Genomic DNA, 18189 nt, shown 5'->3' with positions numbered 1-18189 from the left:
TGTTTGCATTGGCAGACGGCTGCCCAGAGTAAGAGCTTCTGATGTTTATGTGGTGAAATACAATTGATGGAGAAGACCAGAGGAAAGGAACCACTAATAGATCAGAGTGCAGGGTTCTCATTGGGGTCTTTAGGGAGGTACCCACAAATACAGTCAATTACTATCAGGTTTCAAAATTTCATTATATTTACTAAGTTATTACTCCATTTTCTACAAAGAACTTCAGTATTAGAATGCATTGCTCCATGGTCTTCTTTGAAACTAAGTTTAAAAAATCACACAACACCAGGTTATAGTCCAACAGGTTTATTTAGAAGTACTAGCTTTCAGAGTGCTGCTCCTTCACCAGGTAGCTAGTGGGGCAGGATTATAAGACACAGAATAATAGCACAAGATCATTTCTCGCTCCGACCCTCATAAGGACGCACACACTTATAAGTCTGTGGGGTGAATTTGCATTTGCAGAATTGTATTTGCAGATAGATTCTATTTTGCTCAAAAAGCATACAACTTGCAGGCAGTTGATCCATGTAACATTTTATTAATTCCTACTTTGGAAATAGAACCAGTCTGACTCAAGATTGGAATATAGAAAAACTCTAATCTCATGCATTGTCTGAGCTGAAATGTCACCTTTTTTTTAAAAAACCATAAGTTATCTCAGGAATGTGATTTGAAAGAAGTTCTGGGGTTTACATATCAGTGAATCAAAATCTGCAACCCATTCTAAAATATGAAGGACTTAACAGCAATCTAGGTTTGTTCAATATATCGTATCAGTTGCATGACACTATGGTGTTGTGCTATAAATTCTGTGTCCTACGATCCTGTCCCACTAGCTACCTGAAGAAGAAGCAGCTCTCCGAAAGCTAATGCTTCCAAATAAACCTGTTGAACTATAACCTAGAGTTGCATGATTTTTAAATTTATCCACCCTAGTCCAACACCAGCACCTCAGCTTCTTTGAAACTCAGTCACCTTGTGTAAAGAGCTTCTTAATATCATTGGAATATAGAGCGAGATAATAGTGGATGTGGAGCAGACAGCTGGCAACAGCCAAAGAAATAGAGCACAGATTTAGTCAACAGTCAAAGGAATAGATAGCAGATTTGGACCAGAGTGAATGGAGCGGAGAACAGAGCTGGCCAACAATCATTGGAGCAGAAGACAGAATTAGTCAACTGTCAATCAAATGGAGCACAGAGCTTGTCAACTGCCAATCAAATGGAGCACAGAGCTGGTCAACTGTCAATCAAATGGAGCATAGAGCTGGTCAGCAGCCAATGGAATGGAATGCAGGGACAGCCAACAGTCAACTGAATGGAGCGCAGAGCTTGTCAACAGTCAGTGGAATAGAACACAGATTACACTGTACACCAAATGTGTCTTTCCAAATGAGGATTGGAGATTGAAGTCTGTTTTTGATTAGATCTGGTGAGATGTAGTTTGAAGTAGCCAACTTTCGACCCACTCTGCATGATTGCTGATATCACTTTAAATCAATTAACATAGGTGTTGACGGCTGAAGAGATTGTGGTGAGAGTTTTGGGAATAGTGAAGGTGATGTTTAGACAAAGTGCCCTGGAACTTTGTGTGTTGACGATGGAATCTGGCTCCCACTCCCTCCATCCTCTGAACCAACCAATAGCGTGTGCTCATGTACTGCCAGGATATCAGGGCTGTGCACTTACTGAGAGTCCGTGATGGCTTAGGATTGGACCATCAATTTACAATATGGATCACTGCTTCAATTACTGCAGGAATTTAGGAACTTGACCCCTCACTCAACAACGGGCAGTTGAATTTTGGAACCATCATGCATCTGTATCAATAAACATTGGTAAGGGTCGGGCACCTAAATGTGCAATAGATTGCAATTTATGTTCTTAAAGTATTAAGAACACCATTCAGCAATCTGTAATACTTTATGCCTCATGAATATTGGAGTTGTTGAGCTTGATTTTCTGTAAAGACATTTGACACCCTGTACTATTAAGCTACTAACACTGACCCTGTCTATTTGATAATTATCCTGTACTTAACTATGAACCTGACGATATTATTCTTTTTACTTAATGGATAAGCCTATCTGACTGCATTTGGATAGTTTCCTTCAGAAGGGACTTTGGGGGGGGTGGGGAGTGGAGGTGAGGTATTGCTAAAATTGTGATCCACCGTCTTGGTATCCCAAGCTACCCAAATTGGTTTGTCCAATTTTGGAGGGGAGCTCTTTCCAGTACTGATTGGCTACATTTTGTGTTAAAACTTAACGTATTAATCCCAAAGCAAAAATGCTTTTGGAACATTTTGTTTTGTTCTCGTAGACGATCAGGCTGACCCTCATCCCTCCTATTAATACTTGGAGAAGCAGCCACAACTGATAGGTCTTTGAGTACGTGCGCAAGCAACAAACCCTCGATGATTGGAATCTATTTCCTCATTCTTAGAGACAGCGAAAAAGAAGCGGCTGTTGACCTGGTTGTTGACTTTGGAAAATAATCAGTCAACTTTGGAAGATAAAATATCTGACCTTACGAAGAGGATTTCTTTGCTTGAAAGGGCAGTCAACTTGCAGCGCCTTAGGTTGGATAAGTTTGAAAGTGAACCAAGATGGAGCGATCTGAGACCCATAGTTTCTGCAATGAGTAAAGGTAACTGTGTTGATTTTTGTTTACAAAAATGCACTTTACTCTGGATCTGCTGATGCCTCCGTTATGCATGTGGGAGATATCTCAGAACATATTTCTCAGTTTTTCCACCAATTATCTTGATGCCACTGAAGCTGTTCTCTTCTCAGTAACGACTGACCCGGAGGAGACACTCCTGACCTAGTCTCCTCTTGTATATCTGTTTATATAGTTGGTCAGTACGACTCCATGCTTGATCTCAGCCCTCCTCTTACTTGAAAGCAAGCTTGGGCCTGACTACTGGGTAAAACATCTTTTATCTTGGCTTACAGGATTGAAATCGTGAATTTTCTTCTGATACTTTTCTGTCTACTGATATTTTTACACTATCGCTTTTGTGTGTATATGTATTTGTGTGTGTGTGTGTGTGTGACAGAAAGAGTGAGAGAGATAGCTCCAGGCTAACTTTCTGTCATATACCATTGAACATTATGGCCCAGGTTAACTCTAAGGCGCAAAGGAGTTCAATATCCACCAGGTCTTGGCTCCGTATGGAGTTATAGAGTCATAGAGATGTACAAGATACATTTACATTTAAATGAGGCATTAACATGAAGTGGAAGTTCTGGCACTAAAGTTGTACTGTGAATGCACAAAAGAGGGTTTCCCACTTGGATTTCTTTCCCCTTCCTCTGAGCAGTACCCCACCTGAGATTTCCTGATGATCTCGGACTGATGGTATCAGCACCCTGTTTATAAGGCCTTTTAAGAGCTTGCATTTGTGTGGCACCTATTGTGGCTGTAAAGATGTCCCTAAGTAGTTATGAGGTGTATTGACCATTGAAATGAGGGAAATGTGACAACCACTTTGTGCACAAAATACTTTGGACAGCAATGAGTGTTAATTGTGGTTGAGTTGGGTAGCTCTCTCATCTCTGTGTCAAAAGGACCTGAGCACAAAAAGGAAAGCTGATGCTCCAGTGCAGGTTTAAGGGAATGCTGTACTGCTGGTGGTATAGTATTTCAGATAAACTGAAACTCCATATGCTCCCCAAGTGAGATATGAAACATCCCATGGCACCACTTTGAAGAACAGCAAGGAAATTAACCCAGTGACTTGGCCAATATTATCCCTGACTCAACATGGTAAAACCAGACTATCTATTCACAATCACATGGCAAGCCTCCTGAGGAGAAACTGGTTGCTGTTGAACAGCGATGAGATTTCAGAAGGTGCTTCATTACACCTAAATGCTTTGGGGTGTCCTGAGATTACGAAAGGCACTATGTAAGTTCAAGTCGATCTTTTTAAAGAAACGGCAAGATAATTTGTGCACAAGTTGTATCAGTCACAAGTCTGGAGAGAAGTTCTCTGCTCGCTCTTCAGTATTGTCATTCCATATGACAGTGAAAAATCTTGATTTAACATCTCACCTGAAAGAGACCTCTCTGACAGTGTCGGACTCCTTCTGTACATGAATGGATTATCAACCTGAATGAGAGATATTTTCAATGAACCTGTTCAGGGATATTATGGGATACCTCTGGAGCAGTTGAGACGTCACCCCTGGACTTCTGGCTCAGTGGTGGAGATACAGCTTAACACTGTGTCAAAAAAGTCCTCATCACACTATATTTATAGGTTTTTTTTGTAATCAACCTTGTTTAGAGATTGCACACCTCTGGTTAGAGCAGGTGGGAGTTGAATCTGGGCCTCTTAGTCTAGAGGTAGAGACACTACCACTACACAAGAATCCTCTAACCTGCATTATATACTGAAGTCTCTAACCAGTTCACAGGCAATGTATTATCACTGAGCCAAGGTTTCCAATTTGATGAGTAGTTTTACGTTGTGTATTGTTTGTTAGCTTGCACTTTGCAAATATATAGGAGGAAGTGAGAACTGCAGATGCTGGAGATGAGAGTCGAGAAATGTGGTGCTGGAAAAGCACAGCAGGTCAGGCAGCACCCGGGGAGCATGAGGATCGACGTTTCGGGCAAAAGTCCTTCATGAGGGGCTTAGGCCCAAAATGTCGATTCTCCTGCTCCTCGGACGTTGCCTGACCTTCTGTGCTTCCTCAGCGCCACACTTTCCGACTGTGCAAGTTAAGGTTTATCTGTATGTTTATGGCGATTGAAGGAATGTTCCTGTTCTTTCAGCACCTCCAGCAATTAGGCATTGTGGAGTTCTGAGTGTTGAAGCCCTGATCAAATACTGCGGGGATATGGAGTGAACAATATAACGTCATGGTCTGGGATTAAAAGCTACAAAAAACTGAGCTCTTTACTCCTCTGATGCGTTTGTGAATATTAAATTTTACTGATGTGCAGTGGGGACAGAAATCATTCACATTCAGACTTTGCATGTGTGGAAATTCAGATGGATGAAGAGCATTTAACTCCAGTCACTTCTGAGATCTGCATGGAACTACCTTGAGCGAACCTGTTTTTGTGATCTTGATTTCTGACTATATTTTCGGGTCTGACTTGGACAGATTTACTGATGACATTAAAAATCTTTATTGCTCTCACCTGTACCTGGAAATGCCACTTCTGGCTTCAGTGTCTGATGGGAACGCTTGGATGTTAAAGAAACTTTACGTTCAGCTGCTTTTATTTAATAATGTCAGAAGCATTCAGTAGCAGAACTGGTTTGATGATATTTCTGTCACTTGAGCATTTCGATCTGATGCCCAAATGTTGCTGACGATACGACAGAAAGATGATGGTTGGAATCTTTATCCTGGTTTATGTTTCCAGTATTTGGTTGGGAAGGAAGCAGCTTTTTTTTCCCAGATCCTAAGATTAAATTTGGGGCGGTACGGTGGCACAGTGGTTAGCACTGCTGCCTCACAGCGCCAGAGACCCGGGTTCAATTCCCGCCTCAGGCAACTGACTGTGTGGAGTTTGCACATTCTCCACGTGTCTGCGTGGGTTTCCTCCGGGTGCTCCGGTTTCCTCCCACAACCCAAAGATGTGCAGGTTAGGTGAATTGGCCATGCTAAATTGCCCACAGTGTTAGGTAAGGGGTAAATGTAGGGGTATGGGTAGGTTGCGCTTCGGTGTGGACTTGTTGGGCCGAAGGGCCTGTTTCCACACTGTAAGTAATCTAATCTAATCTAATCTAATCTAATCTAATCTAAATCAGCCATTTAATGGCTTATGAAGCAAATTCTACCTTCATTGATGTTACAATGGAACTTCCTCTAGTTCCAATGGTCACAATATATTTTTCAATGTTTTACCTTGTTACTGATATGGCCAATTTAATATTTTATTTATATTAGGCTTAACTTACAAAAAAAAATCATCAACCAGTCATAGTGTCACACTGCATGAAAACAGATCCACCGGTCCAACCCATCCGCACTGACCAGATTTCCTAATCTGACCTCGTCCTATTTCCTAGGATCTGGCTCTAAACCTTTCCTATTCATATACCCATCAGATGCCTTTTAAATGTTGTATTTGTACCAGTCTCCACCACTTCCTCTGGCAGCTCATTCCATACACACACTACCCTCTGCATGAAAGAGTTGCCCCTCAGGTCCTTTTTAAATCTTTTCCCTCTCACCTTAAACCTATGCCCTCTAGTTTTGGACTCCCCAACCCTGGGAAAAAGACCTTGCTTATTCACCCTATCCATACCCCTCATGATTTGATAAACCTTTATAAGGTCACTCCTCACCTTCCAATGCTCCAGGAAAAATAACTCTAGCTTATTCAGCCTCTCCCTACAGCTCAAACCCTCCAGTCCAGATGACATCTTTGTAAATATTTTCTGCACCCTCTCAAGCATAGCAACATCTTTCCGACATAAAGACGATCAAAAGTGGCCTCACCAACATCCTGTACAGCCACAACCTGACATCCGAATTCCTGCACTCACTGTCCTGCCCAATGAAGGCAAGTGTGCCAACCACCTTCTTCACCACCCTATCTACTTGCAAATCCACTTTCAAGGAACTATGCACTTGCACCCCTAAGTCGTTTTGTTCAACAACACTCCCCAAGGTGCTATCATTAACTGCTGCAATTGTACCCGCCTCCACTACTTCCTTAGGCAGTTTTGGTTCGCCTTATCAAATATGCAATACCTCACATTTATCTAAATTAAACTCCATTTGCCACTCCTCAGCCCATTAGCCTATCTGATTAAGGTCCTGTTGTACTTTGATCTAATCATCTTCACGGTCCCCTGCACCACCTACTTTGGTGCCATCTACAAACTTACTAACTATGCCTCCGATACTCATATCCAAATCATCTAAAAAATGACAATAAGCAGTGGACCCAGCACTGATCTTTCTGGCACACTGCTGGTCACAGGCCTCCAGTTTGAAAAGCAACCCTCCACCTCAGAGCTAGTTCTGTATCCAGTTGCTAGCTTCCCCTCTAATAAGCAGCAACATTATTGATTTATTATAACAACAAGAACGAATCAACAAAGATGCAAGCTGATTAGCACTCCGTTTGAAATATGCAAGTATAATTATTAACCCTTATGAGCACATTTTGGTTAATGAAGAGCTGAAGTAACTTTCTCTGCTGTGGTTAACTTTTTGGGAAAAACAAACTTGCACCAGCTAACTGTTAATTCTTGAATGTAAGAAGATAAAGTATGAAATGTTCCAGTTTGTTTTTGGTCAGGCCTCATGGTACACTTTTGGATGGCTGACACTGGACTGGAACGGTTGTCACTGGGATCTTTTCAGAAGCAGTTTGTTTAGAAGATGGTGAGACGGAGTTTTGCAGAAGCTTCTGAGGAGAATAGTGACATTAGTTTTTCCAGCTGTTACACTGAACTTTCAAACACATTTTCTCCAAACATGGATGCTTTGGGTGGCTTCACCCTTATTCACGTGCACCCCAACTGGACTTTCCAAATAATACCCATGATTCCTGGCAGCCATAAGTCCAGCTATATAACTTCTTTGTAAGCAAGTCTGACTAGTTTCATGGTTCGTAAGGCTCAGGTTATTTGCCTGGCTTTGTCACTTTGAATAAACGTATAAATGTCCAAAGTGACTTTACAGTACCTTTTTAAAACAATCAAGTCCAAGCATCTCCACAGTCAGTCGTATTCCACAATCTTTTAAATGAATCCTGAACAAAATAATAATGCAACCACTTTCATAATATTCCACATCACTAACTGTACTAGTTTGGAGATCATTTTATTGCAGCATTTACATTCTGTACATATTAATGCATGTTAATGTTTGAATTTTCTGCACGGAGTTTAGTGCCACTATGGTGTTAGGTATGCAGGCTGTACATTCCAGCTATTGGCTGAGTGAATCAGACAGAATGGATCCTCAGTTGGCCATAATAGGCAGAGTACAGTTTGTACATAACCAGCCCATGTTTGATGTGACTCTACAAATGGGCAACACTTACTGAATAATTTTGAGTGCATTAATATCCTGAAGAAGGGCTTATGCCCGAAACGTCGATTCTCCTGCTCCTTGGATGCTGCCTGACCTGCTGCACTTTTCCAGCAACACATTTTTAAGCTAAGTATCTGCACTAACAATCAATTTAAGACAAAATAATCACTTGAACTTGTAATGTTGTTTACTTATGCTAGCTGGAAGCTTACAGATTTACCTCTGCAAATAAAAGGAACATTTTTACAGGTTGACAGGGTGGTTAAGAAAGCATTTTCCATGCTTGCCTTCATTGCTCACACCACTGAGTATAGTAGTTGGGACGCCATGTTGAGGTTGTATAGAACGTTGGTGTGGCTACCGCATACAGTTCTGGACATGCTGCTATAGGGAGGATATTATTAAATTGGAGAGGATGCAGAAAAGATTTACAAGGATCTTATTGGGACTGGAGGGTTTGAGTTAGGAGGAGAGACTGGAAAATCTTGGACTTTTTCACTGGGTAGGAGTCTGAGAGGTGGCCTTATCAATGTTTATGAGGGACTTAGATAAGATGAGTAGCAAAGATCTTTTCCCTAGTGTGGGGGAGTCCAAAACCAGATGGTATAATTTTAAGGTGAGAGGAGAAAGATATAAAAGGGACCTTTTTCACAAAAGGTGGTTCGCATATGGAATGAACTGCCAGAGGACATGATAGATGAAGATACAGCTACAAAAGGTAAAAGACATTTGGACAGGTACATGGATGGGAAAGATTTAGAGGGCTATGGGGCAAACACAGGCAACTGGGGTGGTTTAGTTTGGGAAAATTGGTCGGCGTGGACGAGTTGGACTGAAGGGTCTCTTTCTGTGCTGTATGACTCTATCTCTCTATCTACCTATGTTCAAAATAATGGCTTTTTTTTGTATTTCCTGGGAGCCTATAATTCTCTGTTGCTTTCTCTGTTGCTTCTAGAAACAGAATTAGTTTTTATTGTCACATGTCCTCAAGTACAGGAGTACAGTGAAAAGTGCCATCTTAGATACCAAGGTGCCTAGGTACAAAAATAGAAAAATAAATAAGTTAGAAAGTTCATCACTACAATTATTCAATAGAAAAATGAAGAAATAATGTTTCAAGTTAAACATTAAAGTCCTTCTTTAGCCATGGGCCTGGAGGTGGGCTTGCCCCACAAGGGCACGTACAACAGAATGTTGAAACGTGCCTTGATATATTTTGGCAATATGTAGAGAGGGTGGGCTGTGAAATTCCTGATATAGTGTTGAAAGAACATCAGCAAAATCTAAAGGATAAGAAAAGGTGTCTGTTTGCTATCGGACCATTGTATATCTTGTGACTGTTGAGAATTCTTCTATTGTTACCTGTTCAGTAATTGATATTTTAAGATTCTTGGGCCAGATTGAGTGACTGTTAAACAAGAGGAACTTCTCTCTGCCTCCTTTATTGAAATTTAAGAGGCTAATGAGAAAGGTTAGGTGCTTTGACTCTTTTGCAAGTATGGGGAATAAAGAAGTATTGCTACAACTGTACAAGGCATCCAAGAGACACACCTGGAATACAGTGTACAATTTCAGTCCCTTACTTAAGGGGGATATAACTGTACTGGAGGCAGCTCAGAGAAAGTCCATTAAATTGATTTCCGAGATAGAGATTTTTCTTATGAAGACAGATTAAACAGTTTAAGCTTTTAATCGCTGGGCTTAGAAGAATGAGAGGTGATCTAATTGAGGTATAAGTGATACTAAAATGGAATGACAATGTAGAGAAAGAGAGAGGATGTTTCCTCTTAATGGGACAATCTAGAACAAGCAGTCATCGTTTTAGGATGGGGGTGTGTGGCAGATTTAAAACAGAGATGAGGAAAAATTATTTCTCTCAAAGGTCATGATTTGGAGATGCCAGTGTTGAATTGGGGTGTACAAAGTTAAACATGATACAACATGAGGTTATAGTCCAACAGATTTATTTGGAAGCACTAGCTTTTGGAGCGCTGCTCCTTCAGCAGATGGTTGTCAACCACCTGATGAAGGAGCAGCGCTCCGAAAGCTAGTGCTTCCAGATAAACCAGTTGGACTATAACCTGGTGTTGTGTGATTTTTAACTTTTCTCAAAGGGTGATGAATCTGTTGAATTAACTACTCCAGAGTTCAGTGGATGCTGGGGCATTGAATAAATTTAAGGAGGCCCTTAAGTGGGTAATGTATGGGCTTCTGAGAGTGGGTCCCTTTGTCAGACATGCTCAGCTGAAAGACATCAGTGTGGAGTGGAGGGAGGTTGGGGGAGGTGTGCTGGCTGCTGAGCTAATCACTCTGCCTTTGCTTCCGGCCCATCTCACCCTCTTCCCATCGATGGCACTGCCTCCATTACTTACCAGTGCCTGGGACCCTCCTCGATCTGAGGTGTAAGTACCAACAGCAGCCGTCACCTCCCCAGTGGCGCTGCTGAGTAGAGTAAAACCAAGGCAGGTAAATGGATTGAGTGAAGGATTAGTCATGACCCAATTGGATCAGACTTGGAAGTACTGAATTATCTATTCAAATCATAGAATCCATACAGTGTGGGAGCAGGCTATTTGGCCCATCAGGTCCACACCAGCCCTCCGAAGAGCATCCCTTCCAGACCCATCCCCTGTCTGCTCCCTGTAACCTTGCATTTCACTAGTCTGTGGTGTATGCTTAATATAGGTCTATGCAAGAACTCCATACCCCAACATCAGTTTGGGAATACCATGTCTGGTTAGTACAGGCATCCTGTTTTACTTCTCCTACACTCCATGTAGCCTATTCTGTTTGTGCATGATCCCAGGACTGAGAGATTCTGATCACCAGGAAAGATTGAACAGGAGGGGACTCTGTTCTCCCGATAGAAATGACTGAGGAGTGATCGATGGATGGATCTTAAAATTATGATGTCGTTTGACTACATTGATGAAGCAAAGATTGAAAATTGAGCTCAGCTGTATTATTTTATTCAGATTAGGCTGTATAATTGTAATTCTACTAGAAATGTCCTGCCATTCACTTATTGCCAGTTTAACATTTTTAAAATTTCAAAGCCAAGCAAATGGAAGCAATATTTTGTGTACTTTTAGAGTAGAGTTCAGATATTTATGATGGCTCCCTCCAGCCTGAAGTCACTTTTTTGACCACCACTAATGGTTTATATTACAGAAAAACAGTCACTTCACAAAGCACCATTCAATGTGCGTGGCATATTGTAAAGGCTGAGAGATTTACGATGCTTTTATTTAAGATCCCCTTTGCAGTTTATTTGGTGGGCTGTTTGCAGCTTATTTATGGCACGGTTTACGGCTCAGTTTATTGCAGAGATCCAAGTTGCTAGATTTTCTGTCTATCAAAAGTTATTGTACTGTTGAAGGACAGTGCTTTGAAAACAGGGTTGAATTTTACACATAAGCCCAAAGGAGTTAAACATCAATTACATTCAATCGGGTCCACCTAAATTCTTACGATGAATGACCTGAAAAATTCATTAGAAAATGGTGGAATTTATGAGACAGGATCTTATCGCCAAAGTACTGTGATATATCTCTCACATTACTCAGTTGGCCATGACATGTCTTTATGCTGTTGATGCTAAAGTAGCAAATTGTTGCTGAGCTTTTCCAAAGCTGCCTCTTCATTTGTGTGCCATGACGGTGGGTTATGGTTGTTGTCTCGCCACTGTTAGTGCAATATGGTAAGTGCTAATGCTTATTAGACCTTGGTCACTCTTGTTGATTTGTTCTCTAGTGCGGCCGTAATGCATCCATAGAGTGTGAATGCCAGTGAATATTTTAAGAGGGAAGACTTGTGGGTCCAGAGGGTACTGTCCCTACCTCATTCATGGAGTGCTGAGCCTGTGCATCCTTCCCCTGCTATTCCCCAAAAGGGAAAGAATTATGTGTGAAGATATCCAAAGATGAAGAATAATTCTGGGATTAGTTGGTCCATTAAGTAAACTACCCTCTTGCCCCAGCTGCCCATTTGACTAAAACTGTTGGTATGACCAATAGAATACAGGTTATTTAACTGGTCACAAATAACACTGTGCCAGTTGCTGTGGTAACAGTTTTAACATTGGCCTGCTTCTATGCCATCTCTCTGGAAAGGCAAAGTGAATCCTTTAGCAAGATAACAGTGCTTTACTGGAAAATAATTAAATCTTACATTCCTGTCACGTACCTCATATCTCAGCTAAAGCCCACTACAGTCAATTAGATACTTTTTGGAGTGAATGGGGCTCAGGTGCTTGAAAACTGTCATGGGCATGATGGGCCGAAGAGCCTTTTTCTGTGCTGTGAAACTCGATAACTTTGTGACTCTACTTCACTGTTCTCATGTTGTAAAGGTAAGCAGCCTTGTAATAATGACTGGATAATCTTTTTCTGTTGGCGGAGCAATAAATACTGATTAGGGTGTTGGAAAGAACTCCCCTGCTCCTCTTAATGTTGTGTCATGAGATCATTTGAGAGGGAGGAAGCACTTCTGCCCAGTATCACTTCTGAAAGGCTGGATCTCTGACTGGGCTGCAGTCGCTCTGCTCTGCACTGGAACTTGAGCCTCATTGTGCTCAGGTTTCTGAGCCTCATTTTCCAAACGAGGGTTGAAAGTACAACCCACTGATCCAAGGATGATACCTTTGAATGATAGATAATTTCAATAACCTCTTTGTTTCTAAAAGCTGAGTTGGTATTACTCTACGTTGGAGAATTTGTAATAAGCTTTCATGGTCTTCGACCAATGCACTTGAATAAAATCTATTAACGATGGAGACTTTTAAGCTTTATCCTGCGCAAAGAGAAATTACTGAGTTAATTAGGATAAAGGTATGTAGAAAATAATGGAAGCACAGTACACACAGCTATTTATTGAGCTAGTTTGTGAAACTGGCTTTGAGGAATAAACAGTATGGGTGAAATGCAGGAATTTACAAAATCCCCAGGCCCAAGTGTGTTTTTTGTTGTAATATTACTGATCTTTAGTATCTGTCTCCTCAATCACAGCAGCAGTATGTTCAACATCATATCGAGGATCCTCCAACATCACCATTCTCATTGAAACCAATGTCACACTGACATAGAGCAGCAACATTGGGGAAAACTCATCTCTGCAATTCTCCCCACCCCTCCCCAAGTTGTGTGCCATCCTGGGTTAAACATGTGTCCTGTTCTTTCATTGACAGTGGATCAATAACCTCCCAACTCCTTCTCAATCTCCATTATCACAGTACTTTAACTACAAACACTGAAGTGGTTCAAAAAGACACTATTGCCCTTTGCAGTACAATCACAAGAGGACGATAAATGCTAATCTTCCCAAATGACACCCAGACTTTAAGAATAGGTAAGTAGTGGTTTCTGTTTGTATAATGCAAAGACTTAAGAATGCTTTTTCAATGAAACTTAACCAGGAGATCCTTGTAGGACTATTCATTCTAACAGAGTAACACACTGTGTGTCACAGACAGTGTTTTTGACCTGATATAAATGGGGATCTTCTCCCTGCGTTCTTCAATTGTCATGATTTGGAGGAGCCGGTGTTGGACTGGGGTGTACAAAGTTAAAAATCTCACAACACCAGGTTATAGTCCAACAGGTTTAATTGGAAACAGTCGCTTTCAGAGTGCTGTTCCTACAACGACCTGATGAAGGAGCGTCGCTCCGAAAGCTAGTGCTTCCAATCAAACCTGTTGGACTATAACCTGGTGTTGTGTGATTTTTAACCTCCTTCAATTGTAACCATCTCCCTACTTTGTATTATGCTGGCATGCTTATTCACTGTCTGGCTCTTTTAACCCAGTGAAACTGACAAGATGTCGGTATCTCAAAACAAATCTCTATATCCCTCCAGAAGGTAGATATTTTTATTCAATTAAACTCTATAGACGCACTGTTACACACCTTTAGAGTAGATGAGACATGAACCCAGGCTTTCTGGTTTAGTGGTCGGGACAGTATCAATGTGCCACAAGAGTTATCCTGCAGTATGTGCTGAGTAGTGGGAGCCAAAGTGTAGGGATCACAGATACATCTTCTAATTTAAATAATATGATTCATGGGTATCTCGCAAGATATCTACAAGGGCCTCAGTTATTTTATATATCCATAATCTATTTTGGTGATTGTACAGCAAGTCCGATCTCCAAATTCACAGATAAAGGCAGTATTATAATCAGTGCAGATGAAACCGTAAAATAACAGGTTTTAGCAAATGGACTGATCTGTGGCAAATGCTTCGCAATGAAGTGTCAAGGACAGATTATGACCTTTAAATATGTATTCATCACCTGCCTGTGAGCAGATTTGGTATAATTAGTTCCTGTTTTTTAATGACTGTGGGATAGGAGGGGCATGCATAATTCCCACATTTCCTCTGTTCTTAGGCTGGGCCTTTTCCAGAATCTTAACACTGTGGTAAAGTTAAAAACCACGAGTAGGATTTATTTTAAACACTCTCAGAGTCAGGTTGGAAGGGAGAGGTGGGAGTTGTACAGGGGAGCTACAAGCTTCAGAGCACAGGTACATCTATAAACATACATGAAGAGGTGAAGACAAAGAGACTCTTCAACTGGTGACACCTTAAGTACAAAGAAGAAACAAGCAGGGGACCCCAGTTTAACAAGGCTCTTGTTTTTAAAGATGGATTCCAAAGGTCAATAGTTGGAATTAGTATCCTTTGTGGGGGTGGATCGATTTGGTTAACCAATCAGTTGAAGGCAACTTCTCTTTTAAACATCTTTCAGGGGAATTTTGCTGAAATATGACTTCTACTTCACCATTTTGATTAAAGAAAAGTTAACTCTTAGAGAGTGCAAATACAGGTGGTTGCATGCCTTTTACAGGCTAGAGAGAGGCTTTAGCCTTGTAGGCAGTTTAGGGGTGTTGATTCAGCAGACCTCCTATCAACCCCATAAACTGTTATTTCAAAAGCCTCTGGGAATCATGTGACCAAGCCTTCTTTGTAGAGAAGCTGTTATTGTGGTCAGGGTAACAGTTACTGTGGTGACAGAGATTTGTGGTGCAGAAAGCCAGTTGTCTACTCCACATTCCAGAGGTTAAGTGGAAAGTCCTTTACACATCTTGGAAAGTGGGTGTAATCTGTGATATAAGAGATTTTGGAGATTTTTTTGTAGCAGATTGTAACATAGCAATGAGCATTCCAGGTGACACCAGGGTGTTGATTTACCTGGCTGATGTTGACTTTGGAGAAGGTTTTGGATGATTGTTTTGGTTAGCACTGTGGCTCAGTGGTTAGCACTACCTCACAGTGCCAGGGACCTGGCTTCGATTCCAGCCTTGGGTGACTTGAGTTTGGACATTCTCCCTGTATCTGTGTGGGTTTTCTCTGGTTTCCTCTCACAATCCAAAGATGTGCAGGTTAGGTGAATTGGCCATGCTAAATTGACCATATGGAGGTTATAGAGATGTATGGCTTGGAAATAAACTCTTTGGTTGAACTTGTCCACGTTGACCACATATCCTAACCTAATCTAGTCCCGTTTGCCAGCACTTTTAAATGTTGTAATTGTACCAGCCTCCACCACTTCCTCTGGCAACTCATTCCATACACGAACCACCTTCTGCGTGATTAGGTGCATTAGTCAGGGTAAATGTAGAATAATAGGGTAGGGGGATGGGTTTGGGTGGTTTACTCTTCAGAGCATCGGTGTGGACATGTTGGCCTGTCTCCACACTGTAGGGATTCTATGATTACTAGGCGGAGGTGGGTACTGCCGATGCTGGAGATTAGAGTCAAGATTAGAGTGGTGCTGGAAAAGCACAGCACAGGTCAGGCAGCATCCGAGGAGCAGGAAAATCGAAGTTTCGGGCAAAAGCCCTTCATCAGGAACTGCCTGAATGCTGCCTGATCTGCTGTGCTTTTCCAGCACCACTCTAACCTTGATTCTATGATAACTGCCATGTCCTGTCACATGACAGTAGCAGACCTCTTTGTGGCCTGAATCTTGTGTTTTTTAAAACAGTCACTACATGTACGGATTAAATAAAAAAAGCTATATTTATTAACAATTGGTCTTTACTCTGTTTGTGACAGTCGGCAGACATGAGGTTGTTCTTTTTGTACTTAAAAAGATGGCGAAATGCTAAAAACCAGCTGGGCTATCCAAAGAGGTTTGGGGCTTCAGATGAACAGATCATTGAGAAGATGAAGAACAGGCACAGGCAAATACTCAAAAAGGCAAATGAAATAATTGCCTTTATCTCTAGAAGGCTAGAGTGGCAGGGATGAAGAGTCAGGCTTTAGTGACACAAAGGCCTGGTGAGACCACACCCTGAGGACTGTGAGCAACTTTAGGTGCCAGACCTTAGGAGCACTAGATTGACATTGGAGGAGTGCAGTGTTGACTTATTAGACTGACAGCTGGACTCAAAGGATTCAACAAGTTGTAGAGTCATCACAGAGCTGTATGGCATGGAAACAGACTCTTCAGTCCAACTCATCCATGCTGACCACCAATGCATCCGTGTAATTTTGTACCAGGGGTATTAAGGGGTACTTTGACAGTTTCACAATATTAAGGGGAGCAGATAACATAGATTGGGACAAAAGAATGAGTTAGAATACCCATGATTAGAGTTTTGATGACCAATGGTATTAAAGGATTAGGGAAAAGATGGATAAATGGATTGAGATTGCAGATCAGCCATTCTCTCATTGAATAGCAGGATAGATTAGAGGGGGCTGAATGGTCTTTTTGTTTCCATGTTTTAATGACGCAAAAGGAGGCTTGGAGCTACAGTGAAGGTAGGGTTGTGGCAATGTAGATGTAAAAGAGAAAATTAATAGTGGGCAGGGACAGGTGGGACAGCATGGATTGAATAAAGGTTTTTGAGCAGTCCGAAGGGATGGAAGAAGGGAGAGTTATACAGCTCCAGTACTGAAGGGCAGAATCTGGGTTAAGGGGAAAAGCTGAGCCAAAGGACAAAGATTAATATGCAACTGGAGAGAAAGGGGAAGGAGGAGAAGTAGGGAGTTGACTGGGGTGAGGAGTGAGGTCAGACCAAGGTAGAGACAGGAAAAAAGGATTGCATTGATCTAGTGCCTTTCAGAACCAAATGTGTCTCAGTGCAGGTGGGGCTCTCTGTTTCATGTTAATGAAAGGCAGCACCTCTGACAGCGCAGTGCTCCCTCGGTACTGCGATGGAGTACCAGTCTGTGTTATTTCATGAACCCACAGTTTGAGACTCTGGGTGCATGTGCTACCAACAGAGTCTTGGTTAAAAATCTCACAACACCAGGTTATAGTCCGACAGGTTTATTTGATGAAGGAGCAGCGCTCTGATAGCTAATGCTTCCAAATAAACCTGTTGGACTATAACCTGGTGTTGTGTGATTTTTAACTTTGTACACCCCAGTTCAACATCAGTACCTACGCAAGAGTTTTGGGCACTGAATTTTACAATTTCGAAATGGGTGGACAGAAATAGCTCCAAATTAAGTGGTGTCTGTGACGTAATAGCAATGTAATAACTATGTTGCAGAAATATGGTTCATTGGATGCAGTTAGTGACTGTGTTTGTCGGGAAGTTTCCTGTTTGGAGTGGGCAGCAGTGCCACCTACTGTTGGAAGTTAGTGGGCCTGATAGCATGGTCCAGTCACACAAAACACAACTAGCAACTATTCCCCTTGTGTTTGAAGACAGGATAGTTGCAGGAACAGCATCTGTGATGTAGAGGCCTTCCTGAGTTGTAGTATCCCTGCGCCAGGACCTGGAGGCCTGGTTCATGTCCCAGCTGCTTCAGAGGTGTGTGATAGCAACCCTGAACATGTTGATATTCCTTGTGTAACAGAATAGCCACAAGAATTCTAATGCAGACTTTTAAAATTTGCTCATTTTAAACACTTTTAACACAATTGAATAAAATTTTGGAAACTTTGCTCGGGAACATCAAATGTGAGAGATTTCCTAACATATTATTGGGCTTAAGTGAAAGCTTTAAGAATGAGACAATATAGAAAGTGATAGAGAGCTGGATGCCATGACTTCCTTTTTATTGGAGATTTAAGAGCTGCATAAATTAAGTGATTTTAAAAATGAAAATCCCTGTTGGGAAATTTTGGGTGCAGTGAAATTGGTATATCACTGAATAGTAGTGTGGGAATTATTTATTTTGTCTTTAACCATTTTTGCTGTTGTCAGGCGGTTTAC

The 18189-nt window shown here is 41.5% G+C and overlaps 1 protein-coding gene across 3 annotated transcripts in view; it reads left to right on the top strand.

Annotated features, from left to right (window-relative positions):
* Positions 1–18189, top strand: part of psd3l (pleckstrin and Sec7 domain containing 3, like) — a 441070-nt gene that overhangs the window by 175336 nt on the left and 247545 nt on the right. Inside the window, exon 1 of one of the 3 annotated variants that reach the window (XM_087979987.1) lies at positions 2627–2651. The exons of the other annotated variants lie outside the window; for them this stretch is intronic. Within the exon in view, the coding sequence (XP_087836113.1) occupies positions 2642–2651 (10 nt within the window). The 5' untranslated portion in view covers positions 2627–2641. Of the gene's footprint in view, positions 1–2626; positions 2652–18189 lie in introns of those variants that run through there. 3 annotated transcript variants of the gene reach the window in all.

This window comes from Chiloscyllium plagiosum, unplaced genomic scaffold (assembly GCF_037043375.1).
Source record: "Chiloscyllium plagiosum isolate Xiang-an unplaced genomic scaffold, Cpla_swu_hap1 HiC_scaffold_36, whole genome shotgun sequence".
In the NCBI taxonomy this organism is placed as follows: Eukaryota; Metazoa; Chordata; class Chondrichthyes; order Orectolobiformes; family Hemiscylliidae; genus Chiloscyllium; species Chiloscyllium plagiosum.
The sequence above is the reverse complement of the archived record's forward strand: the minus strand, read 5'-3'. Positions and strand labels throughout refer to the sequence as shown.